At 43.7% G+C, this 27227-nt stretch overlaps 1 protein-coding gene across 1 annotated transcript in view; it reads right to left on the bottom strand.

Annotated features, from left to right (window-relative positions):
• Nucleotides 1–399: 399 nt before the first annotated feature.
• The window catches only part of OTC (ornithine transcarbamylase), a 52920-nt gene continuing 26092 nt past the window's right edge, over nucleotides 400–27227 (bottom strand). The window contains exons 6-10 of the mRNA XM_088451551.1: nucleotides 22197–22319; nucleotides 21034–21087; nucleotides 20526–20675; nucleotides 15395–15532; nucleotides 400–720 (exon numbers count right to left, since the gene is read on the bottom strand). Of these exons, the coding sequence (XP_088307677.1) occupies nucleotides 661–720; nucleotides 15395–15532; nucleotides 20526–20675; nucleotides 21034–21087; nucleotides 22197–22319 (525 nt within the window). The 3' untranslated portion in view covers nucleotides 400–660. The remainder of the gene's footprint in view (nucleotides 721–15394; nucleotides 15533–20525; nucleotides 20676–21033; nucleotides 21088–22196; nucleotides 22320–27227) is intronic.

Raw genomic sequence — 27227 nt, 5'->3', positions numbered from 1 at the left:
CGATGTCGCTCATGGAGCAAATCGTCCCGTGTGTATGCAACATTAGACAGAAGTAGAGAGTTGCGATGGTGGTAATTAACCATATAGTGTCTGTCATGGCAAGATCTGCTCCCACTGGATATTCTAAATAACTTTGATGTTAATACCTGATCAGCTAGTCTAATACACTACTACAAACTTCTACCTATGGATAATGCTTGTTACTGTTATTTAATAAGAGGGTAGCTATATATGTTGGAAAAAAAATTCACAGGACTCATCATCATGTGGGGTACACATAAAATGAATTCCAGAAGGTCTAAAAAAATAAAGACAATTGAATGACAATCAAATAAACAATAAACTTTAATACATGCTCATTTAATGTATATGTAAAGACATAAATTGTGTTTTTGCACTTATTTAACTCAAAAGTTATGTAGTAATATGACAACAGGTGTCAAAACTTTAACGACATCTGGAACAACCTACGCAATCTCAATAAGATTATTTTGTACTATCTGGGAACAAATGTGGAACAGAGTCGAATGTATGCCACTCAGCAGCATGTTAGTAAGGAATTATTCATTTGCTTTCATCCTTTCAGTCCGTATTCCTTCTTGTGAATCATATAACCTGCCCGGTGCAATCAGCACTCTGCAGGCTGACATGTGCTAGGAATTAGAATGTAGGCTTTGGCAGTTGAGGCAAGTAATCAGACAGCAAAGAGACCATCACACCCTGAAGAGAAAAAAAACAAAGAACATTATACTGGAAAATAAATGTGAGTTGCTGGTTTCTTTGGGTATCATACTTTGCATGCCACTCATCCTACTGTAGAACGTCACCTGTGGCCTTGCACCTCTGTATTCAACTAAATTATGAACTGCCACTGCTGGTATCACCCTTCTCATACCTTGAGGTGGTACCTGCAGGTTAGTTACTTGTATCTTCTAGTCTTGTATCTCCTTTGAAACTGCACCTAATAAATTATCACAAATTTGATTTTAAGTCATGGGACTACTAAGTACCAGCAAACATTTAGGCCCAAATATAATAGGCTCAAATTAGCTGGTCCCAGTTACATTTTGGCAATGTAGCTGCTAGGTTTAAAGCTGTCATTAGTCTTAGGGCCAAAACTATCTGATCTTGCCTTAAAACTAATAGATGCATTAAATCTAGCGGCTATACTGCAGGAATTGCAATAATTATAAGAACATGAGTTGGGGTGATTGACGCAAAGAATAAATTTGATTGTTATTAATTAGAAGGAATCCCCCACACATGCACCTCACCCCTCCATGAGAATAAATTGGCAACTGCACCACAAGTGTTTACAGTTGTCTTCTTCTGGTCAATACAACTAGGTTGAATCGTGTATGGCCGAGTTTGCATTCCCGTGCGAGTGTTCTAAAAGCAAATGTGCGTTCAAAAACACAATCCCACACAGAAATAGATGGCAAAACATTCAATATAAGTCAATAGACCATGAAACCAACCCACAAGTACTTTCTATAGAAAGGAATACAACTCACGGATTTACTAAGAATCGTATTTTCAAACACGATAGAACATGGAGCATACTTGGAGTAGAATAGAAGAAATCAATACACCTGCCTGTGAGCTGCGTGTTCTGCCGAAGCACTGCATCAGTGTGATCTGTGCAGTGCTTTTATGTGTGACTGTGTAAAGAAAGGTTTGAAAATTAGAAACAAATCTGCGTTGGGTCCCTCCAAATGCTTAACCAGCCTCGGACCTTTCAGTCCGTTATGGTACTGGAAATTCAGGGGGGAAATGGCAGGAGTTCACCCCATATTTCCAGTAACCAGCAATAGGAAGTGGGGAAACCAACCCCCCATAAAAGGGTTTGCCCTCCCGGAGATCTTCCAGGCCTGGGGTGAAGCCCGGTGTTATTCCCCATACCCTTGGTGGCGGTGGGTGCGGTATTAATGTGTGTTAAATATGTACTTTACAGTGGGACTACAAGTCTCAGCAAGCCTGCCCCATAACCACAAGTGCCACCATGCCGGTACAGTAAGGGCCCGGTGGTACCTGTACCCCTACTGTAAAAAATATATTTAAAAGAAGACAATACACACACATGTTAACATTTTATTAACCACTTACGTGCTCTCACACTATCACACTACATATTTACCTACTCCATGGCACTGGTCAGTCCCCTTCTCTGGGGAGAAAAAAAACAATGCAATCCCTATCCCATGGACACGCAAGCACTGTATGGTCAATAACGGGTTTGCATATTCGTTGTGTGTGTCTTGTCTCTTTTTAAATATTTTCTTTACACTGGGGGTACAGATGCCACCAGGCCCTTACTGCCCAGGCATGTGTGTGAATGTTTTGCATTCCAGAGATTGGTAAATCTGGCAGCTACACAGCATCCATATAAACATAGGGGGGATTGCGGCTGCTGTCGAAAATGGAGGGACCACAGCAGATATTGGATATACAGTAACTGCTGCAGTGCCTCCATGGTACATATGAGGAATACTTAAAATTTATGGATGTTCCCCAAATATCCTGCAAATATTACTTGATAAATAGGCCCCATAATCTGTGACCAATTGACTTTTATATGACAAGCTGCACATGTGACCTTGAGACTGTAGCTTGCCCCATAGCTATCCATTGATTACAAAGCCACAGTCTGTCTTGTGCATTAGTACCCGGCAGTCAAGCAAACAAAAGTCTCTAGTGTAACCCTGGCCTACCACCAATGGCTTCCTAGGCCCTGATTCAGAGCCGTTCGTTAACAGCAGTACGCTCGTTGCGTTCCGAATGTTGGCTAACCGCGCATGCGTCAGTGTTACACTGCGCATGTGCGTACGGCAGATTGCAAGTTTTTTTTGTCTCGTTCGTCAAATAGCGTACAGGAAGTGACATGTCAAATGTGATTGACAGAACAGGGCATTTTTGGGTGTTGTCGGGGGAGGAGATGGAAAAACGCAGGCGTGGCGAGGCGTTTTGGGGGCGTACATACATTAACAAATGCGAACGTCAAATGTGTTCGTACCAACTCATACGTCACTGGATGATCCTCTTTCCCTTCAAAATGCTCGCACAGCTTAGGGTCTGGATTACTCGACCACATTGGCGATGGCCTTCTCCTCCGTCCCGGCACTCCACGATGTAGCATCGATTAATCACGGCTTGTCAGAAAATCAATTAGTGTTGTATTGAAATCCGGCTTGGTATGTGTTTGGAATCAGTTTTTTGGGTTAGCACAAAACCGAACGCAGGTGGAAATCATAGCTGCTAATGTCAGGATTACACAATCAATTTGCGTACATTTGTGGGGGTTTATTTTGGGCTCAATTTTTGTTTTTTGGACTATTGTAACAATAATGTCATCATGTTTAGGTTTTTTTGGCCATTTTGTTTTTGCCAGGTGAATTTGCATCCTTTTTTTTTTCCATGTAAAATGTTGTTGTCGAACGTTATTGCCTTGTGGGCCCGGATTAAATGTAACCCATTTTGACAATAATGTCAGAATACAAAGTCGTACATTTTATGTAAATTTATTGCTATCCAAAAAAAAAAACATGCACATATTTAACACAAACATTTTTGCAGTGTTCATTCCACAATATTTAATAATTGTGCAAACATAAAATTTTTGGTAAACGTAAAGCAAAAAATTAAAAACAATTCACAAGAAAGGAGAGGGAAGTTTTGGCCAGAAAGGAATATGAGGCAAGCACAGAAGGAGTGTGGGAAAAGTAGCCAATGCTGTCAACGTTTTTTCCCCCGTTTGGCTGGGGGAGGGAGGGCGCCAGACCGGGTCCGGGATGTCATCGGGCTGGCCTGTCCAGAGGCAGATGTTGTGGCCTCTGGACTAGGCACAGGCTAGGCACATTTGGAGGATTGGCTGATGTTGTGCCAGAGGTGGAGGATCCTGATGTTCCGGCAGGAAGAGAGGTCAGCTCCACCATGTGCTGGCGAACGAGCTGCTCCAGGGCATTGGCGATGTGGATGTTGGCCCTGGTATTTTCCGCCAGGGCCTGACCAATGGTCATGTTGGCCGCAGCATTTTGCTCCAGGGCCTCAGCCACCCGTACCAGACTGGCGTCCATCCTCTGCAGAATCTCCGTATGGAAATCCAATTTAAAATTGAGTTCTGTGAGGAGAGACACTGCCTGCGAGGGGGATTGCCCTGGACTGGCTTCTGCAGGGTCCTCAGCCGGATGTACTGGTTCCTCCCCTGCAGAGCCAGCAGAAATTCTGCGGCCAAGGCTCCCCTCTGGAGCAGACTCATCCGCCTGTGTCTCTGTTGGAAAAATGAGAAAAGACTCACATTAGAATCTACATATTGGCACAATAACATTTCAGAGTTGGTGACATCACAATATTTACCTGGGACAACATGAGGAGCTGCAAAGTCTGGCATGTCCGTATCCATGTTGGACACGCCAAACACCTCCACAGGCTGCACACACCCCTGTGCCAGCTCTTCTAAATCATTCAACTCCAATGACACAGGGGTGGGACCCCCACCTGTCCCTCTTGCATGCCTAGCCCTGTCCGCCAGTTTTTGCTTCAGGCGATATTTGAAGTCGGCCCATCTGTGGGTGAAATTGGAACCATTATCCTTTTGTTTAAAATGGGTTTTGGTTTTAGGGGGGGTCAAGTGTTTACTTACCGCCGTTTGACATCCCGGGCTAGACGGACATAATCACCCACCCTATTGACAGCAACGGCTACCTCTTCCCACATTCTCCACTTCTGGCTTGCACTCATATTCCTGTCTGCCTGTGGCAGGATGTCCACACACTTCTGAATCAAAACCTCCATCTCCTTTCTTGTGAATTGTGGCTGCCTTTTCTTTTTGACAGCTTTGCCCGGAATACTGGGCCCGGCAGCCTCTTCCATGTCATCCTCCTCACCTATTTGTTTAAATTTTGAGAATTGTCAACTTCACAACTTGCACTATATTATGTTTCTAATTAATCATTGATTCAAAATGCCTGAAATACTTACCGCCAGACTGTTGCCCATTGTTTCCCTGGTCTGTAGCCATGTCTGAGCTCAAAACAAGAAATACACCAGAATGTTTGGTTTGGCTCGTGACGTATTTATACATGCGTCCTTATTTTTCGGCCGCATCATTGATTGTGCGTTCCTATGATCCCTCCTTAATTTGTGCGGGAAACTAAACACTATTTATGGCTTGGGGCGTCTCGAGTCGAGGTGGCGTTTTTGGATTGTTGGAGGTTACGTTGGTCGGAGTTGATTGTTGGCGGGTTTTGGAGTTTGCGTTGGTGGAAGTAGTTTTTTTTTTATATTTTGCATTTTGTTTTTACGTTCGCATTTTTTCTGTTGGATTTCTTTTTGGCGTTTCTTGTTTTGGTAAGTTTTTGGAAGTCTAACTTTGGTTCAATTTGTGTCTCCTTCTGTTTCTGAATTTTCTAACGATTTTTTGGCGTCATTTCATCTCTCTTAGGTTTTTTTTTGGCTCTGCCCCAAAGACCTTTTGATCCGGGAATCTTATATATTATCTCTTGGTAAGTTCATTTTTTTAATTGTTTTGTAAATGTTCATGTTTGTCTTTACGCAACTTTGTGTGGCCTTACACTTGTAACCTTTGTTTTTCTTACTCAGAAATGTTTATAAAATGTTTTTTTTTTGTAGCTGCGTATTTTTTAACTTGAATTTGCGAACTATTTAGCGCATTTTTATCAGTTTCTATTGTAACTTGTATTTGCGAACTAATTAGCGCATTTTTATCAGTTTCTATTGTGACTTGTATTTGTGAACTAATTAGCGCATTTTTATCAGTTTCTATTGTGACTTGTATTTGCGAACTAATTAGCGCATTTTTATCAGTTTCTATTGTGACTTGTATTTGCGAACTAATTAGCGCATTTTTATCAGTTTCTATTGTGACTTGTATTTGCGAACTAATTAGCGCATTTTTATCAGTTTCTATTGTGACTTGTATTTGCGAACTAATTAGCGCATTTTTATCAGTTTCTATTGTGACTTGTATTTGCGAACTAATTAGCGCATTTTTAAATGCTTATTCATCCCGTTAAATTGTTTGTGTTTTCCCTTTAGCATTTGTTGCTTACATTTGGCCCCAATTTGATGTAGTGTGCGCAATGTCGTTTTGCTCTTTGGGCAAATGTGTGTTTCTCCCCTTTTATGTTTTGTCTTGCACAAAATTTTGATACAGAAATGCCCAGCATAAAATGATGTATTTTTATTTTGTGATTATTTCCAGTTTGCACGTATCATGACAATACCCCGGCATGTAAGCATCAATGGATGGTATCATCAAGCTAAGTTATATTTATTTTTTTTGGGGGGGTTAAAAAGCTTTACATTCAAATCTTGCCATTTCAGGTTGATCTGGGTCGGATTGTTCTGGCCATGCTCCCGGAAGCCGACCAACCTCAATCTCGTCCAAGGCGTAGGCATCGTAGGCGTGCAAGGCCCCAGATATTTCGAACACGTGTCACCCTTTTTGGAATGCCCGATGATGAGGTTTTAAGACGCTACCGTCTTCCTCCCAAAATCATCATAGACACTCTCTCATTAATAGAGAGTGATCTTGAGCTGCAAATTGACAGTCCTACAGCAATACCACCACTTACGCAATTTATGGCGGTGGTACATTTCTGTGCCTCAGGATCGTTTCAAACAACGGTGGGAATAGTGGTGGGCATCTCACAATCCTCCTTTTCCCGGATCCTGAGGGCAGTGATGGAGGCACTTTTCAAGCACCTCCATCATTTTATTCAAATGCCTTTGGATATGGGTGCCCTTAGTGTGGCCAAGGCCAATTTTTACCAAATAGCTGGCTTCCCACACATCATAGGGGTTGTGGATGGTACTCACATACCACTTCAGCCTCCAGCATGGCTGGAGGCCATATTTCGAAACCGGAAACACTATCACTCCCTGAACGTAATGGTGGTATGTGATGCCTCCCTCCAGATCCTGTCCCTGAATGCAAAATTACCAGGAAGTGCACATGACTCCTTCGTCATCCGGCAATCAGGGATATGGCACAAATTAACCAACCTACAAGCTGGTGATGCGTGGCTTCTGGGTAAGTGGAGACCTTTAGTACATAACAATGTTAAGCTTCATACAGAGTGATCCTGATGTTGTCTATTCTTTTTCACAGGAGACAGTGGCTACCCTTGCACGCCCTGGCTGCTCACTCCTTATTTGGCTCCCACACCAGGCCCACAAAGTGAGTTTAATGCCGCACTTACAGCCACCAGGCAAGTGGTGGAGCGCTGTATCGGCCTTTTAAAAGGCCGATTCAGATGCCTCCACCGCTCTGGTGGCGAGCTCATGTATTTGCCGGATACGGTTTCGAAAATTGTGGTCCTGTGTGGGATATTTCACAACATCGCCATAAGGAGTGGTGTCCCAATGCAGCCAGAGGATGCCTTACCTGAGGATGGCCCCCCCGAAGTTGGTCGGAGGTCAGTATGTGGGGGGGCCATACGCGATGATGTGGTGGCCAAATATTTTAGGTAATTATTGTCCAAACAACAGTGTTTATACCCAATGTGGTACGGTTTGTTTGAGAACATCTAATTAATTGGTTTTTTTTTCTCCATCTTCTGTTTTTTTCCATAATCTTTGGCACTCCAACGATGACTACTTCCTGCTACCCTTAAAAAACCTTTATGTGGAAATTTTGGGGATATATTATGGAACCCATATTGCAACGCCATATTTGTGGAATCATGTTGGCATGGTCCTTCGTCAACCAGTTCTTGATTTGTTGTGGGTTTTTTTTGAGTTTTTGGTATGTGTTGTATTTATGATTATCACTGTGTGTTTTGTTTGTGAGTGACCACTTTGATTTTGGAGTTATGTTGTGAATAAATGTCTTGAGAGTGTAATTTTGTACCTTTTTTTGAACGTTACAAGCAAGTGTAACCAGGTTCACACACGTTACATTTGCCTAAGGGGTAATCCAGTAATGACGCAAGTTGAGCTAAAATGTAATATGTTTTCTGGGTCCAAACCAACACCCAAAGGAATCCTGTACAATCAGTTGGCTTCGTAATATCGGCCTAAGCAGCTTGCACCCCAAATAGGAACCTGTAAAATGTAGTAATATCTAATTTTGACTACACCAAAAAAGGGAAATGAGATTGTTACTGTTAGGTGTTTCTTGTGCCTGTTTTCCTTAAAAATACAACACACAATCTAATGCTGGGCATACACTGCCAGATAAAATGTCTGTCAGACCGACAGACATTTTATCTGGCTGGCTGCCAGCCGCAGATGTCCGCGGCATACACTGTGAGAGAAATCTCACAGTGTATAGCCCGACATCCGCGCTCCGCCCCCGGGGGAGGAGACATTTCCCTGTTCCTTCCGTAGGAAGGAACACAGGAAATGTCTGTCTGTCGGCCGCGCTGGGCATACACTGCCCGATGCGGCCGACAGTTTCCTGGGTAAATATCGCATCGGACGGGCATGCTGGACAATCCAGCATGCCCGACCGAGCAATATTTAACCCTCGGTCACCCGCATACACGCTGCAATTATCGCGGCGATCCGCCGATATCGGGCGGATCGTCCCGATAATTGCAGAGTGTATGGCCAGCATTAGTGACAAAAATTGCAAATCCTTGCTGGAAGAGTCTACTTATGTCAGTGTAAACAATCTCTGATTTTGAAACAACAAATGAGACAGAACGTTAATTTGAAAATATTAATTTATTTACATTTAGCAAAAAAACAAAAAAAAACGAGTCCCTAAGGAGGACCGACATATGGTCAAGGACCACCAGCAGACCGATGATATGTTCCCGCATACGGGCCACACAGCCGGCTAATTCAGCCCTACGCCTCTGTTCCTCTGTGGGTTAGAAAAGTGTGGGGATTAATACATCAATAATGAAACCACATTAAAAAACAAGCCAAAACAAACAAACCAAAAATAAAAATATTTTGAAACAAAGCATAATTACACCATTAAAACCCAGCCCCCCAAAATGGTGTAGCCCAAAAATACAAGTCCAAAAAATTCCAAATTCCGACAGGTGTGATATGTGTATGGTGAAATCAGCAGTAACAGGTAAAGGCAACCCGAAAATTCCCCAAAAGTCTACCAAAAAACACAAAAAAAGGGAACGACACGATTACATACAGTTTGTGGCGAAAAAAAAACAAAATCAAAAACATACCGTTAGAAAAAACGGCAGCTCCAGAAGGCACTCCCTCGTCCTCCTCGGAGGTGCCTCCATTCCCCAACGATCTGGGCGGGGTGATTTCTGAATCCGGGGAGGGGGTAGTTCGAAGAGGGGTGGTTGGAGGAGAGGGGGAATTGGGACGGAGGGGAAGGAGCCCCGAAATATCCGCCACAGGGTCTTGGCAGGCTGGGGAGGAGTGGGAAATAAGGGAATTTGGGGTTGTGGAGGGTTGGCTGGGGGTTGGGGAGAGTGGGCGTGAGCGCCGTCTTGGATGACGATGACGCCGTAGTCTTCGCTGTGCCCCTAAAAGATGTGAAACAAATTGTGGTTAGTTTCAACCCAAATCCGAGAAAAACACTATTTCATGACACAAAAAATCGAAAAACATGGCCATGCAGATATGAGTACAATGAATAAAGATGACATACATGAAAACATGCCCATGCAGATATGAGTACAATTAATAAATATGACATACATGAAAACATGCCCATGCAGATATGAGTACAATGAATAAATATGATATACATGAAAACATGCCCATGCAGATATGAGTACAATGAATAAATATGACATACATGAAAACATGCCCATGCAGATATGAGTACAATGAATAAATATGACATACATGAAAACATGCCCATGCAGATATGAGTACAATGAATAAATATGACATACATGAAAACATACCCATGCAGATATGAGTACAATGAATAAATATGACATACATGAAAACATGCACACGCAGTTAGGGCCACAAAGATAAACATGAAAACCACAGTCCCTAAAACTTACTTTCAGCGATCTGCATGCGAAAGCATGCCAGCAAGGGGGGCGTCCGCCGTTGCAGGTCCGACCACCTGCGCTCCAGCTGCCCGATCTGGCGGCGTGAGCTGAAGGAGCGCAGGCGGCCCCGTACCTCCGCATATGCGGAACGCTTTTCGCGATTGGTGACGGGTGGAGGCTGGCTGGTGATCCGCCTATCCATCACCTCCGTTAGCACCAGCAGCTCGCGCCTGGTGAATGCCGAGGCTCTCATGATGGCAATGGTGTATTTGTTAAAAATCATTTTTAATAAAGAGCCAAAAATAATTTTGATTGGCTAATGTATTTGGGTAATTAACAGGACCAATTCTATTGGTTAGTGTATGAGTCATGTGTTCGACAGGGCCAGAAATCTCTTGAGAGTTATGATAGGCTTGATGCAGTGACATGCGTAAGCAAATTTAAATAAAGAAATGAACCCCGGGAAATATGCGGGGAGAAAAACAAATAGAACAATTGTTTAATTGGGGCTAACATGTATTTTGACAAATAAAAGCGAATGTTTAAGCCGTACGTATTCTGCGGGTAAACACAAACACGGACAAGATTAAAGTTTATTGCATTGTGTTAAAAAAAAAAAACAATTAAGCTAATTGATATATTGATTGCCATGATACGATTGAGGGAGGTAGGCAGAATAAACGAGCAGTTAATCGAAATCTGACAGTCCCACTTCCGGGTTGTACTTGTGCGTGCGTTCCCTTCAAGCCATTTCGGGGATGTACGTTCGCTATTTGGAACGCTCGTTAGTTAGAGGAGGGGTCGGTTGAGTTTGGGGAGGATGTTTGGCTGCGTTCGAAAATACGAGCGAGTGCTTGAATTTACATATTTTTTTACGTACGCCGAACGTACGAACGGCCACTTGCGTCCGGGTCTGAATGAGGGCCTTAGCTCCATTGATGCATTTCATTTTTTAAAAGGCTAGTAACAAACAAATGTACATTAAGATGATGAAAAATCCACTGAAACGTAAAGTTTATTCAAAATGAGATAATAAAGTTAGATGAATGAATAGGAATACAATACATAAAGATTGGCATTGCTTTGTTGTCAGAGGCTACTCCTAAATGCTTGCCAGGTGTGGTCGCATCGTTTGCAACCACGCCAGTAGGACGTCACCTGACATGGTCGCAAAAAATGCGAACAGTCATAAATGCACAGTGGGCAGCTGCCGGAAAATAATCTTCCAGAAGCCGCTAATGGCAGAGGGACCGCCCGGCCCCTCTGAATCCCTGCACCCTCCACCAGTGTTTGCCATGCTGCCGATCTCTGCTGATCAGGCAGCACGGCAGGTTTCCACACCCGGCGGCTGCCAAGGAGAGGAGAAGCCGCCAGGTAATGTAAATGAACCAGCTCTCAAGCCCCCAAGTTTATACCCCGCAGCAGCTCAGAGGAGCAGCTGTCGGGGAAATGCAAAGTTGCAATGTCACAATGTTCCGATCATTGATGGTTTTATATATCGTTGATCGATATTTTAAAAATCTATATTAATGTCACGTGTTTGAAAAAAATTATTTACGGTTATAAACTGAGTAATTCAATCATTAGACAATTTCTGAGTGATTTTTGGAAAAAATATTAGCCAGCTAAGTGGTTAAGAGAATGTGAACAGCATGCTGTAAATCAGGGGTAGGCAACGTGTGGCACTCCATCTGCTGTGGGACTACACATCTCAGCATGCCCTGCCACTGTTCTGCTGTTAGGGCATGCTAAAACTGTGGTAGGACATTCTAGGATGTGTAGTTCAACTGCAGCTGAAGGGCATGCTAGGATGTGACTGGAGTCACAGTCCGGGTGGTCCACAGTGCTAGCGCGCCCATATACTCTGGCGCTGACGCTAGCGAATGTTTAAGAGCATTTCACACGGCCTACATGTAACAACGAGGCTGTGGTTTACTTTATCCCCAGTCTCCAGCACTAAGTAACAGCGCGTCTGACCACCACGGCGCCGATATAGGCGCGTGGTTGGGAAATTTCAGACGGCTGATCAATGATACATATGAAGTACAGTATTTACTGGCATGTGTACCCAATATATATATAAGCGCTCATGCTTAAATAATATTGAAATATCATCACATGATATATATCTGATTATATGCGTGTCTCATTACTAATATACACATGAAGTTAGTGTGTTTATATTAACAATACAATACCATTGCAAGAATTCTTATATACATTTTTTCTCACAGCAGCAGTGTATGATAGATCAATTACATTGCTGTACAAATACCAGAATAAATTATGTGAGATTAAAGAATAAGCACTCATGCAAACAATTACGAAATATCATTTTATGATATATATTCAAACATATATGTGCCTCATTATTAATGTATGTGTGAAGATTAGTGCGTTCATACTAAGAACAAAGATCAATATAAGAATTTCTATACACCTTCTTTTTCACATAGGAATTCCAGACGACTGTTAATAGAAATGTAGACACAATATTAACAATTTGTTACAATACAGCTAAACTGTGGATCAGAGCAACAGTGAAGCAATAACTAGCTTACACTGTTGCGGTTGCTCTTTCTAATTGCAAATAAAATTATCCTGTGCCTTTAAAAACATCGTTAGTGTCGTTATCACATACCACTATCCAATTAACAATAATTAATGTATTCTCACTTTGCTTGGTGATTATACAGAATTATTGACACATGAAGGCATATATGAAATAGCTATCACGTGAATGAAATATAAGAGCTAAAAATATTATCCTACTGTGACTCTATGGAACGACTTGACTGATTTTAAAACACTTTTCTCATACTATTAGCACCTCTTTCTCTTTTAATTTAAAAATCATAAAATGTTAATATAAATATATGTGTTTTTTAGATATGGAATAAAAGTTAAGTTTTATTATTTTGTTAATATACAATTTCCTTGTGTCTTAGGCCCTCATTCAGAGCCGTTCGCTATTTGCGGTCGTTCGTTTAAAAACAAGGGGTGGCTATTCAAATGATCCGTACGCACATTGCAGTCTGTTCACACCTCTAAGTCTGAACGAACGAGCAAAACATACGCTCGTTTATTTGTTAAAAACGCCCCCTCGCCGCACGCACCATACGTCATGTCCGCTATTTATTAGATTAATCGAGTACATCGACCAGCGGATGAACTGCTCGCTATTCTTGTGGTTGGTGTTTGCTACCACAAATTTGCGAACAGTTCTGGCTCTAAAATAACCCAGTGACGTGGTCAATGACGCTGCTGTTTTAAATATACACACCCATAAAACGCCCGTTTTGACCTTTAAGCACGCCTGCGTTCGGATCTCCACTCCCCATTTTCAAGCACCTTCCCCTGTTACCACCCACATACGCCTCATTCTGTCACTCAAAATAGCAGGCACTCGCTATATAGCGTACAAACGATTTTCGGCCGCACTGACTGGTTCGCGCATGCGTACTAAAAAGCGTACGCATGCGCAGATGTGCAAACATCGCTCGGAACGAGCGTACTGCCGCTAACGAGCGGCTCTGAATGAGGGCCTTAGTGTGCACCTCAATAGACTCACACTGTCCCTCTCTTTTTGATTTAATTCAATCATTAGACAATTTCTGAGTGATTTTTGGAAAAAATATTAGCCAGCTAAGTGGTTAAGAGAATGTGGACAGCATGCTGTAAATCAGGGGTAAGCAACGTGTGGCACTCCATCTGCTGTGGGACTACACATCTCAGCATGCCCTGCCACTGTTCTGCTGTTAGGGCATGCTAAAACTGTGGTAGGACATTCTAGGATGTGTAGTTCAACTGCAGCTGAAGGGCATGCTAGGATGTGTACTGTAGCTCGACTGCAGGTGGAGAGCCGCACATTGCCTTTCACTGCTATAAATCTACCCAGAGCTGACTAACAAGATATGTTCCTGCAGTACTCATAATAATAAATATTTATTAGGAATGGTACGCACTGGTGATGAGCAACGATGCTTCCTGAAGCATAGGTAATTTTCATTTTTCTTGTATCACACTTATAGCATCAAAGCACTAAGTAACAGGTATAGTAAAATATGCACTATGCAATAAGAAGCTTCATAAAATAATTCAATTCAGACTATATTTTAACAAGCAAATACTTTTTAGAAACCATGTGTATACAGGTCTATTTACTTACATTATTTTTGAAGCCCTGGCATCAGAAAACATTTCTTATGCTTTGTTGACACACGTTGTACATATTAACTAGTTTTGCGCAAGTCTTAGGATAAGGGATAAAGCAATTGGATACTATGAAAAACATGTATTAAATGGTACTATTGCCAAGATTGGAAAACCTTATAATTACTCCATAATTTAGAGTTCCCCAAAGTCAGTGCTAATGGCACCCTAAGGGGTATATTTACTAAAGTGCGGCTTTTTATAAGTGTAGATGTTGCCCATAGCAACCAATCATATTCTGCTTAACTTTTATCTAACACCTTCTAAAAGATAATAGGTAAAATGTGATTGGTTGCTATGGGCAACATCTCAATTTCTAAAAACCCGCACTTTAGTAAATATAACCCCTAAAGCTCATGTTTTCAGGATTTCTATAAGCATACCCAGGTGACTTAGTCTACTTAGCTGGTTTAGTAATTATGTTACCTGTACCCACATCTAAAAACCAGCACTTTAGTAAATATACCCCTAACAGTCCAGGTTTTAAGGATATCCATCCATAATCACAGGTGACTTAATATACCATACATGCCTAAGGTCCCGGAAATCGCGGGAGGCTCACAATTTTTCAGGCAACCCCCTGCACCCCCAGAAAAGTAGGCATATCTTCCGCATCCGATAGGGAGATTTTACCTGGAATTTTTGGGTCCATAGGGAAGGGGCGGGGCTAAATGATGCAAATCATGTAATTTAGCCCTGCCCCTCCTCATGGACCCGTGAATAGCGGGTGTTTTCTGCAAAGGGGGAGGGGCCTAATGCGGTCTATCATCTGGCTCCGCCCCCCGAAGAGGAGAGCAACAGGTCCCCTCCTGCTGCTCCTGGAAAGCTGCCCAGGAATGTTGGTAAGTATGCATATTGATTTTACATGCCATTTTGCACAAGCATGGATATCCTTTAGACCTGGACTGCTAGGGTGCCTTGAGGAGCGAGTTTGGGAAATCCTGTCATAATTAATTTAATTGAAAAATTGTAAAAGTATTGTATCATAGTATCTGCTACTTGTCACAATAGGGTGTAGCTCAAACACGATCATAGTACTTTTTTGGAGATTTCAAAGGAAGTATTTGTAATATTTCTATGTAAATATAGTAAGACTGAGAATAGGAAAGCAATAAGTGGAAGCATCGCTAATAGCAAAATCTTTCTTCCCTGCAAATGAAAAAGCTGGTACTTTGTCTACAGGGTTTAGTTGGAACATCCTCATTCCTAATAACAATTTCATCATACTGTACCATTATTGTCCACTTTCTATTTTCTGCTTCTTGGAAAACAAGTGATTTAGGGGAGTAAAAAACCTCATCATCAACTTCTTCAGGCTTTCTTGGCAAACAATGAAGAAATGTCCAGTTAGGCGCAGCCACTTTTGCTGTCTGTATAGTAGCGTGAAGAGAAGAACACATATAACACATGTAAAAATGAAAACACACACATACACTTAACACAAACGCATAAATATTCACCAACACTGTCAACACAAAATCATTAATGGACAATAAGGCAGCATAATCCTTTACATGTTGCAAATACTGTGTCAACTTGTTCAGATTGACTATCTCCATATAAAATAATAATCATCTCCTATATGAAATTAGTTGCAAAGCTTGAATCTATTTATCTTTTTGGCCCTGTATATGTACAATCCTATATGTGATCCTTTTTATGTTTGCTCAATTTACATTAGGCCAAATGTTATCCTTTCTACTCATGATATAGTATGGGGCCCCCAACACAATGAAATATGCAGAGGACCTAGGAGCCAAATAGTCACTTACAGCAATGAATTGGCCACATACAGGGGAAATTAATCAGCCACACCATTCCACCTATAATCAGCCACACCATTCCACCTATAATCAGCCACACCATTTATTTATTCAGTCTCATTTTACTGAGTCACACTCATCACTTGCTCACACAACACTCAATTCCCTAACCCTGGGGCACACATAGCACTTGCACTCAGTGGCGTCATGAGGGAGGGGTGGGGTGCACCCGGGTGTCACCAGGGGATGACACCAAAATGCCGGCTCCTCTGCAGTGACAGTGTGACATTCTCCTGCAGCACCCAGCTCCTGTCACAGCCCAGTCTCCGGGGCAGCCTAGCACCTCCGGAGTGATGTCATCGGGATCCCCATGAGGCCACGCCCCTTTACTTTAGGACATGCTCCCTTTTCGGGCGTGCCTCTGCTTGCACTTTAACTATAATCAATCTATAGATGTGTCCTCATACATGTAGCCTGAATACGCCATGTGGTGTGAGATGCCTGGCGTGAGTGAGACACCAGATCCCATGCTAGAATGCACCAGGAGACTGTGCTGATTAATTTCATATGCAACACTTGTATATCTGAGTGCAACTGGGGACCTGATACAGAAGTAATGGCGGTAGCATTTGAACACAACACTGCGCACATGCAGCGATCGCATTGTGATTACCTTCGTACAGAGGAATCACTCACAAAGCGAGTGACAGGTATTCAGTGTTTGGGAATGGTAACGGGGGGGGGAGGTTAGAAGAACGCAGACGTGTCTGTCCATTTAAAAGGCGTATACTGAGCCTGCGAAAATTAGCCATTGCGTTCCCCTGGGCAACATGAGAGCTCTCTGTGTAACTTGACTTACATGCTGCGTGACTGCCCATTGTGCGTCGATAGTACTGATGTTTACGCTGTTGCACGTCACAGTGGGCGTCTCTATGCTCAGCTGTGCTTTGGAAGCATTAGCATATTTTAGTAACTGCGATCCGTGAGTGAATGCAGTTGCGATTGCATTACCACTCGTCTCTGAAGCACAATGGAACTTAGCGTGGAAAAAAGCTGCGTCCGCTGCATCATAATATTCCGTAAATAGATTCAGAGACTAAAGCTGGCCACACACACTAGACCAACTTACATCCAACCAGACAACTTGTTGATTGGTTGGCATGAAAATCTGGTAAGGAATGGGAGTAACTGATGATCAGCAATTTGCTCCTAAATGCCAGAAAACAGATGAAAATGGTCGTTCAGACAAGTTTGTTAAATGTTTGATCTAAACAATTTGTTCAAACAATAGTTTTTGTCCATTTTCTGGCGTTCGGGAGCAAATTGCTGATTGTCATTTGCTTTCATACCTTACCAGATTTTCATTCCAACCAATCAACTAGTTGGCTGGTTGGATGTAAGTTGGTCTAGTGTGTGGCCAGCTTAAGGCCCGTATTCAATTATAAGCGAAAAATCCGTTGCTGGATTTTTCGCCGTCATCGCTGGTTTCAGGTGCGAAAAAGTATCGCTCGCGTCCCCGCATGTCCCCTTATTCAATTTGAAATCAGCAAAAACGGGACCCGGCGAAGCACAGACAGGCAAAAAGTCCTGTCGTTTTTGGGGAAATCAACCTGACACCCCCCAAAAGATGCTCTGAAATGGGGGTTCACTATGGGTACCCCCGATTAGCCCTGCTGAAGGTATTTGGGGTCTTTGAATGGTCTCAATCGGCGCTATTTAGGGACAGGGGTGAAGAATAGCATTTAGCAATTTTTTAGGGGGAAAATAAGTATTCCCAACAAATTTGGGGTACATGAAAATGGGTGCAAGCATATTTTAAAGTTTCTAAAGTAAAAGCGCCAAAAACGCAACATCAGCAAATACCTGCAATCCAAAAATACATCTCCCCCATACTTCCAGACCCCCCCCCAAAGGCTATTTCACTAGTTTTTGATTTTGTACCCCCACTTTGATTTTTTCCGCCAATTATTTCAAAGTGCTTTTTTGGGGTGTCCTTTGTGGGGTTTTTTTGCGTTTTTGATGCAGTTAGCATCAGGGGGAGTGTCCAAAGGGTGCAGGGTGGTTCCCGCAACATTGCACCCCAAAACTCCAATTCTGCACTTTTTACCGCCAGGTATTCATTGGCGAAACTTTTTCAGCTATTACATTGCATTGTGTTATCGTGCCGGCGAAAAGACGCTACAATTGAATACGGGGATAAATTGACACCGGCGAAAATTACGTAATCGGCGAAAAAGTATCGCCGAAAATAAATTTTCACTTCTAATTGAATACGGCCCTTAGTCGCATTCAGATATACGAGTGTCGCATATCAAATTAATCAGCACAGTCTCCTGGTGCGTCGTAGTCACATCACATTGCACTTACGAAACATTTTTGGGCAAAAGAAGATGTGAAAAAGACGCCCAGCACCAGCAAAGCCACATGGGACCTGGTGCGCCAAGAAGGGCTGTCTGGCGCTACTGCAGCAATAATGTATGAGACTACCGCTGTATATGTCATTTATGCTCAACATTCCTTACAAAATTGTAGAACATTGGCATTTTGGTGTTGGTGCAGAGTTGGCCACAAAATAAACATAATTTACAATTCAGAAAAGTTGCCTGCACAAATAAGGGTATTTCCTCTGCTTATGCAAAGCTTGATATGCCTTCCAGTTAGCTATAATAGCATATGTGTCTGATTTACGCCAGACACATGTTCTAAACCATTTACTTTATGTGACACAAGCCAACAATGCATCCATTAGTAGATATCAATTATACTGCAAATACCTCTCAAATACAACAGAACCAAGATCAGAAAAACATCATTTATGCCCAAGCGATGAGCAACACCAATCCACACTAGCCAATAACAAGCGATGAAGAACACCAATCCATGTCAGCAGAGCATTCACACTAGCCAATAACAAGCGATGAAGAACACCAATCCATGTCAGCAGAGCATTACACTAGCCAATAACAAGCGATGAAGAACACCAATCCATGTCAGCAGAGCATTCACACTAGCCAATAACAAGCGATGAAGAACACCAATCCATGTCAGCAGAGCATTACACTAGCCAATAACAAGCGATGAAGAACACCAATCCATGTCAGCAGAGCATTCACACTAGCCAATAACAAGCGATGCGCTTGTGCTGTCGGCTGTTATCATCATAATTATCCTCTATTTGCACCTGTCACTGACCACCCGCAAATAACATGGCTTTCCCAGGCATATATGTGTATTGTTCCTGCCAATTGTGTTAACACACTATGGACCTTATTCAGAGCCGGTTGCACAGAGCGTGCGGTCGGTCTGAATGAGGGGAGGACCTCTTGAATTTTCAAGACGTCCTCCTTTGCGGTGGTAAGGCCTTACGACCGCCTAAGGTGATGGTTGCGATGGTCAAGACCATCGCGACCATCAGGGCTTACGACGAGACCCTAGGGTAGGGTCTCCCTTGTCGTAAGCCCCGGAGAGCTTCTGGCTCTGTCTGAGCCGGAAGCTCTCCACTGACATCACTAGTGATGTCAGTGGGAACGCCCCCAAACGGTAGGCGTTCCCGTGGGAACGCCCCCGTTTGGGATGCCACCCCCCCGGTCCGCCTTCCAAACGGGGCGAGCTGTCAATCAACATCGACAGCTCACCCCCTTTGGATCGAGACCCGCTACGACCGGCGCTGTCGGTCGTAGCGGGTCTCACGCATGCGCACGGCGGCGCCGTGGGGGGCCATCGACCCGGTCCGAGCGCATCGGCGCTAACGACCGGGTCTGAATGACCCCCTATGGCCCTCATTCAGAGGCGGTCGCAAGAAGCGATCGCTATCTCTGAAAGAGAGCGGCCGCTTCCTTTTTTTTAGTGCGGCCTCCTGGTCGCTAGCTAAGCTGTGGGTTACCACCCACAGCTTAGCGACCGACCAGGTTGATGGTTGCGATGGTGAACACCATCGCGACCATCGGGGCTTGCGACGAGACCCTAAGGTTGGGTCTCGGCAACCTCAAACCCCAGGGAGCTTCCTGCTCTGATTGAGCAGGAAGCTCCCCACTGACATCACTGATGATGTCAGTGCGGCCGCCCACAAAACGGCAGGCGTTCCTTAAGGAACGCCTCCGTTTGTGAAACCACAACCCCCCGCCCTGCCTACAAAACAGGGCGAGCTGTCGATCAACATCGACAGCCGCCCCTTTTGTAGAGAGCTCCGGAGTGAGAGAGTTTTTCTCTCGCTCCGGGGCTTGCGCACCCGCAGTGCTAACCATCGACCCGGTTGCGAGCGCATCGGCGCTTGCGACCGGGTCTGAATGAGACCCTATTACTGTTCTCAGTTAGAACACACCATCCTGCTCATCCAGATGCAGATAGGCATCAGTGGTAGAATCATGCAATCTGCATGGGTGTAGTACGAGTCAGCCCCTTTATGTATATTCTGAACATTGTTATCAGGTTATTTGATATCATTTTCACATGTATCCATGACTGCTATGTCTATACATTTTTCCCTGTTGCGTTTAACAAGCAGTTACACATCATTTACCCCATTGCATCCTTTAGGAGGGGTTTGCTGACACTGTTATTTACTTTTGCTGTACAAAAACAAACAACATCCATCACGTACCTGCATTGTGATCTGGTAACCTTTAAAATCCAACAGCCGTTTCTTCTTCTCCTCCTCTTGTCCCATGCTCACCCACGTGTCTGTAACCAACACGTTGGCTCCGCTGGCAGCTTCTAGGGGATCATTTGTCATTAGCAGCTTGGTGCCAGACTAGAAGACAAAATCTGTGCATCTCAGACAGCTTCCTATATATTACGGAGCAATGCTGCTATCAGGGATTTATCAAGGCTGGGGATTAGCATAATAGCCCAGGTAGGAGACTAATAAAATGATGATAGCATGCCAAGCTGGAATGCTTCAGCTATTCTGATGAAACAGTGGGTGCCTGTACTGTACCAGTTTCATTACAAAGCCATTGCTGTCATCTGCATCATTGTAGGTTATAAAAGGCACCAACACATCACAATTTCCCTGTGGACATGTTGGGCTTGTGTCAGTCCTAATTCAGGAGCTTACTGCCACTGTTCTGTTTCCAGCTTACACAAACATTACATAACATTATATTTACCTCTTTAGAAAACTGTTCTGCTGCTGCAATTACAGAAGAATTAGGTTCATATCCCTGAAAAAATAAACAAGGGATCATTAGTATTTAGGGGATTACTTTCATTATCACTTATGTACACGTTACACTTGTTTCTGCATGTATTCAATTACAGGCCCATTCAGTGTAAGGGGCTTGATGTGGTTGCCAAGTATTCAGCAAACTACAAAAACAAAAAGTTGTCGGAGTTTGCTTGCAGGAACGGACGCCATCCTCACTAGCCCGCTTCGTCCTATTGCAAGGAGTTCTGGAGTGCTTAGAAGAAATTATTGGCTCTGATAATGAATTGGCCCCTTAGTCATTTATCTTTGCAGAGGAGTATGTTTTATAACATAATATTAGCTATATAATAAGCGAGAAAGCCTGTCTGTCTGTCTGTCTGTAAGTCTGTCTTTTTGTCCTTTATGCACAGCCAGAGTTTTGGACCTAGCTCCACCACATTTGGCATGGTGGTGTAGTTTGACCAGGATTAGGATTTTGCCTAGGTTTGAACTTTGTCAGGGCCACACACTGTCACACAATCCCAAAAATGGGGGCACTCTTACACAGGTTCCAGGGCTAACTCCAGTGGAAACTGGCAGTCTGCCAAAAACCTGTGAGAATGCAACAAAAGTATCCTTTTAATCTCAGTCTGAACAAACTTGACTCATGCAAGTTCATATTAAATCCAGAGCCTCTGTGTTTGTATGCAAGGGTGTAACCAGTGGCGTAGAGAGCCGCCCAGGTGGGGGGCTGGGGCGTGGCCTAATCGCGGGAGGCATGGCCATGCCCCCTTGGGGGAAAAACCTTTTTGCTGGTGAGGGGTCGCTGTGAGCCCCTTAGCCCAACGCAAATCAGTGTTATCGCTCCCCCTACAGGCAGAGGAGAGCACTGCTGCTGCTCTGCAGCATATAATTAATTTTATCATATAATTAATTTATGGTATATCTACCTGCACAGCCCTCACTTTCCTTCTAAAATATATCATGACTTGTTGGATGTTGAAAAGAAGTTGGATTTGTAGCAAACCCAGGAAAAGGAAAAGAACTCCCATTGTATAAGGTAAAACAAATCCCAAGAGGAACTGACAAGCCACCAACTACCCACTGAGCAAGTCGGATCTCTAATGGGCAGAGTATGTCATTTACCTTTGGTGTTGCAATATGTTGATGCATTCCAAATTTAGCAGCACTCATCATGATCGAGTTCAGAACGTTGTTGCCGTCACCAATCCAGGAAATTGTCAATCCGTTGAGAAATCCATAATATTCCTGTGTATAGAAGAGCATGAAAGTGAGTAGCACTAGATGATGAGAGTAGACTGTCCCGTTACATACTATAAAGGACATTTACATACAGTATATATTTATGGATGATATTAATAGTTCTCTTATACAACGTAACTTGTGTAAAAAAAATTTTTTTTCACAAAGTGGCACAAGTCACTGTCTCTCTATGCAACTACTGTATATGCCATGTTATTTCATCTTTACCTGGGTGAATGGCCCCACAGAGCTCAATGTAGTCAATGACATAGACAGTTTTTTACATGAGGGGGGGCGAAGATATAAGAATAGACTACAGGCCCATTCAGACTATGATAATGATGGTGTATCCTCAGTATAATGCATAGATGCCAGCCATGTCCTCACACCTCCCCATGTGCCCCTTTTAATGTCCATCACCCCCACACATGCATTTTATATGGCATCAATATTGACTTTATTGTTATGTGATTGACATTATAGTTATGCGATCTGCTATTGGATGGATTTGATGGTATCAAGCACCTTACAGCACACTCTTATCAACAAGCTTACACTTTGCAGAAGGATCTTGGCAGAGAGGTGCTAGAGGTTTTATTGTATTGTTTTGTCCACAGTCATTAAATGTGTGCATCTGAGGGCTTGCAGAGTCCGGCGCATGCTAGAACACAAGGGAAAGTATTTGCTTATTACCACCACTGCGACTCTGCAAAAAATCACAACCGCGGCTGCAATAGCATCCACCTCTGAATCAGGCCCAGAATCTTTGCCGCTCTTAGACCGGGTACTGATTAACCACACCGCACTGAGCTTTCACTGATACAGTTAGGTCTATATATTTTTGGACACTGGTACACAACATAACATAATTTTGTCTCTGTACGCCACCACAATGTAATTGATATTAAACAATGGAGATGCAATTGAAGTGCAGATTTTCAGCTTTTTTTTGAAAATATATTTATTGAAAGTTCACACAAAATAGTATAACAGTAACTTCAAAATACAAAACAATAATAAAATGTGAAAGAATTCCAATCTTTGTTTTACCACTTAACATGTATTAAATAAGAGATGCTGTAAAAATAGAATCACATTTAAATCTGAACTGCAAATAACAGAGTAACCAAATGGGCATATAATAAGAGTTATGGTAGACTTACAATACTTGGATAACGCTTCAAGGTCTACAGGGATCACCATGGGGAAATGTGGTTGGAGTTATCCAGGCACCAAACAATTAAGCATTCAACTCCCAGGATGCCTCGGGGCCTTCTCCACATATGCCCCATCCCTGGCCACAGGCATTCAGTTTTGTAAACAAGCCCAAGGCAGGAGAAGGAAAGAGGAGAAGGAAGGACAATGTACACCAGAAACACTCTCACAGAAGATGAGGAAATCTGTGACCGAGAGAAAAAATACCAATGAAGCCAGGTGCATCAGGGTGATGCACCTCGATGAAAAAGAGTTAAAGGTAAGTCTACCATAACTCTTACTTTCTTCTTCAGGGTCCATAGGGGGTCACAGGGATCACCATGGGGATGTCCTAAAGCAGTTCCCTTAAGGGTGGGGATGCTCCTGAGCAGAAAGGAGAATCCACTGCCCAAAGGAAGCATCCTGAGAGGCAAAGGTGTCAATGTCATAGAACCTGAGAATGGTGTGGATAGAAGACCACGTGGCCGCCTTGCACAATTGTTCAGCTGAGGCACCACGTTGAAACGCCAACGATGGTCTGACAGACTGAGTAGAATGTGCTGTCACTGTGTTTGGTACAGGGAGATCAGCCTGCATGTAAGCCTGAGAGATAGTCATGAGCAGCCATCGAGCAAGAGTCTTTTTCTTAGCTAGCCAGCCGTGTTTGTGAAAACTATACGACACAAAAAGAGCGTCTGATTTTCTAAAAGGGTTTGTACGATCCATATAGATACGGAGAGCATGAACCACATCCAGGGAGGCTTCACCTGGAGAAAGGTCGGAAGGCTGGAACTACAATCTCTTCATTCACATGAAAACGGGATACAATACCTTAGGAAGTTAATCTGCCCATGTACGTAGGGCAGCTCTATCCTGGTGAAAAATCAAAAAGGGGGAGCGACAAGAAAATGCTGACAAATCAGAGACTCTGCGGGCAGATGAGATAGCGAGGAGAAAAAGTGTCTTTGCTGTCAACCCCTTAAAATCTACTGAGTCCAGAGGTTCAAATGGGGGAGCCTGTAGCCCCTTCAGAACCAAAGACAAATCCCATGGTGCCACCGAAGGGACAAAAGGTGGCTGAACTTGGAGAACACCCTGAAAAAAGGTCTAACATCCGGCAGAGAAGCGATCTTTTGCTGGACCAAACTGACAGTGCAGAAACCTATACTCTCAGGGTGGCCAGGTGAAGACCGAGGTCTAACCCAGGCTGGAGAAAAGCGAGTACCTGAGAAACCCTAAAAACCTTAGGGTCATACTTTCTGTGGGAACACCATTGAACAAAGGAGTGCCAAACTCTGTAATAGATGCGAGCAGAGGAAGGCTTTCATGCCCTAAGCATCGTCTGAATCACAGAGCTGGAGAAACCTCTGGCTCTTAAGATTGAAGACTCAAGAGCCACGCCGTCAAAAACAGACAAGGTAGGTCCGGATGCAAGCAGACCCTGCGCTAACAGATCCGGCCATAGAGGAAGAGGAAATGGAGTGTCTATGGATAGACTCCGTAGGTCGGTGAACGAATGGCACCTGGGCCATGCAGGAGCTACCAGTATTACTGTGCCGCCTTCCTGCTTGAATTTCCAGAGGACCCTTGTGAGGAGGGAAATAAAGAGGTAAGCCATCTTGAAGTTCCACCTCAATGCCAGTGCATCCACAAAGGCAGCTGAGGGGTCTCTGGTCCTGGACCTGTACCTGGGGACCTTGTAGTTGTGACGCCATGAGGTCTACGTCTGGTAGGCCCCATTTCTTCACCAGGAGCTGAAAGTCTCATACGTGGAGAGCCCACTCTCTGGCGTGTATGTCTTGAAAACTTAGGAAGTCCATTTCCCAGTTGAGGACTCCCAGGATGAAAATTGCCCAGATAGGAGGAAGTGGTTCTTGATCTTTCCCTATTTTATTTTTATCTGACAAATTTTGTCCTCCATTTATGTGATATTGATGCATGTGCGACTACAGCGCACACAAGTCACAAACACAAAAATATTTTTTAAATTTTTTTCAGGCACTTTGGGGTTACATCACCCTTCAACAGACGAGCCAGCTGGCCCTTTACTTATGACACAGGCGCACGCTTGGAGCTACTTTGTTGATGCACGTGCGGCTACAGCGCACACAAGTCACAAACACAGAAAAAAATATTTTTTTTTTGGAGCGCGCTTTGGGGGTTACACAACCCTTGAACAGACGAGCCAGCCGGCCCTTGACTTATGACACTGGCGCACGCTTGGCGCTGCTACTTTGTTGATGCACATGAGGCTACAGCACACACAAGTCACAAACACAAAATTTTTTTTTTTCAGACACTTTGGGGGTCACACCACCCTTCAATAGATGAGCCAGCCGGCCCTTTACTTATGACACAGGCGCACACTTGACGCTGCTACTTTGTTGATGCACGTGTGGCTACAGCACACACAAGTCACAAACACAGAAAAATATTTTCTTATTTTTTTTTCAGGCACTTTGGGGTTACACCACCCTTCAACAGATGACCCAGCCGGCCCTTTACTTATGACACAGGCAAACGCTTGGTGCTACTTTGTTGATGCACGTGCGGCTACAGCGCACACAAGTCACAAACACAGAAAAAAAAAATATTCTTTTTTTTTCTAGGCACTTTGGGGTTACACCACCCTTTAACAGACAAGCCAGCCGGCCCTTTACTTATGACACAGGTGCACGCTTGGTGCTACTTGCACGTGCGGCTACAGCACTTGCAGAGGGCGTGTAAATGGTGGAAGGAGCCACCTCTTCCCGCCCAGTGTTGGGAAGGTCAGGCAACCGTCGCCACACTTGGACTCTCCATGGGGATTTGTGATATCTTCTTAGAATTAGAAAGCGCAGTTCTTTGCTGTGCTTTTGCCAGCTTAACTCGTTTGATTTTTGTAGCGGGAAGAGGGCTTCCATCGTCATGTGAAGCTGAACCACTAGTCATGAACATAGGGGAGGACCTTAGCCGTTCCTTGCCACTCCGTGTCGTAAATGGCATATTGGCAAGTTTAAGTTTCTCCTCAGACGATTTAAATTTAATTTTTAAGTTTATTTTCCTGAACTTTGCCATTTAGGATTTTATATGCCCTCAACTATGACAATGGGCATCGGCCTTGGCAGTCAACGTTGATGACATTTTATCGTCTATTTCATGATTAGTGGCAGCAACTTCAGCACTAGGAGGAAGTGGTTCTTGATCTTTCCCTATTTTATTTTTATCTGACAAATTTTTGTCCTCCATTTATGTGATATTGAAGCATGTGCGGCTAAGGCGCACACAAACACAGAAAAATATTTTTTATTTTTTCTTCAGGCACTTTGGGGGTTACACCACCCTTCAACAGAAGAGCCAGCCGGCTCTTTACTTATGACACAGGCGCACGCTTGGCGCAACTTTGTTGATGCACGTGCGGCTACAGCACACACCAACAGAAATTTTTTTTTTTTGCACTTCGGGGGAGCACCCCTGATGGACAGAGCACCCCCTGGATAACACTACAGCACCCCTTTAGGACTACAGCCTTTAAGGGACACTGCACAACACAGCCCAGTCAGCCCCTATGGATTTTGGAGTGGACACAGCCCCTATGGACAACAGACTGCACAACACAGCCCAGCCAGCCCCTATGGACTTTGGAGTGGGCACAGCCCCTATGGACGACAACAGCAGCACAACTCCCACCCTCCTGTTTCACTGTCCACAGCCAGAGTGAAAAATGGCGCCGACACAGGG

Source organism: Taudactylus pleione, unplaced genomic scaffold (assembly GCF_031769625.1).
Source record: "Taudactylus pleione unplaced genomic scaffold, aTauple2 ptg000026l, whole genome shotgun sequence".
Lineage (NCBI taxonomy): Eukaryota > Metazoa > Chordata > Amphibia > Anura > Myobatrachidae > Taudactylus > Taudactylus pleione.
This window is presented reverse-complemented; position numbering and strand designations above follow the sequence as displayed.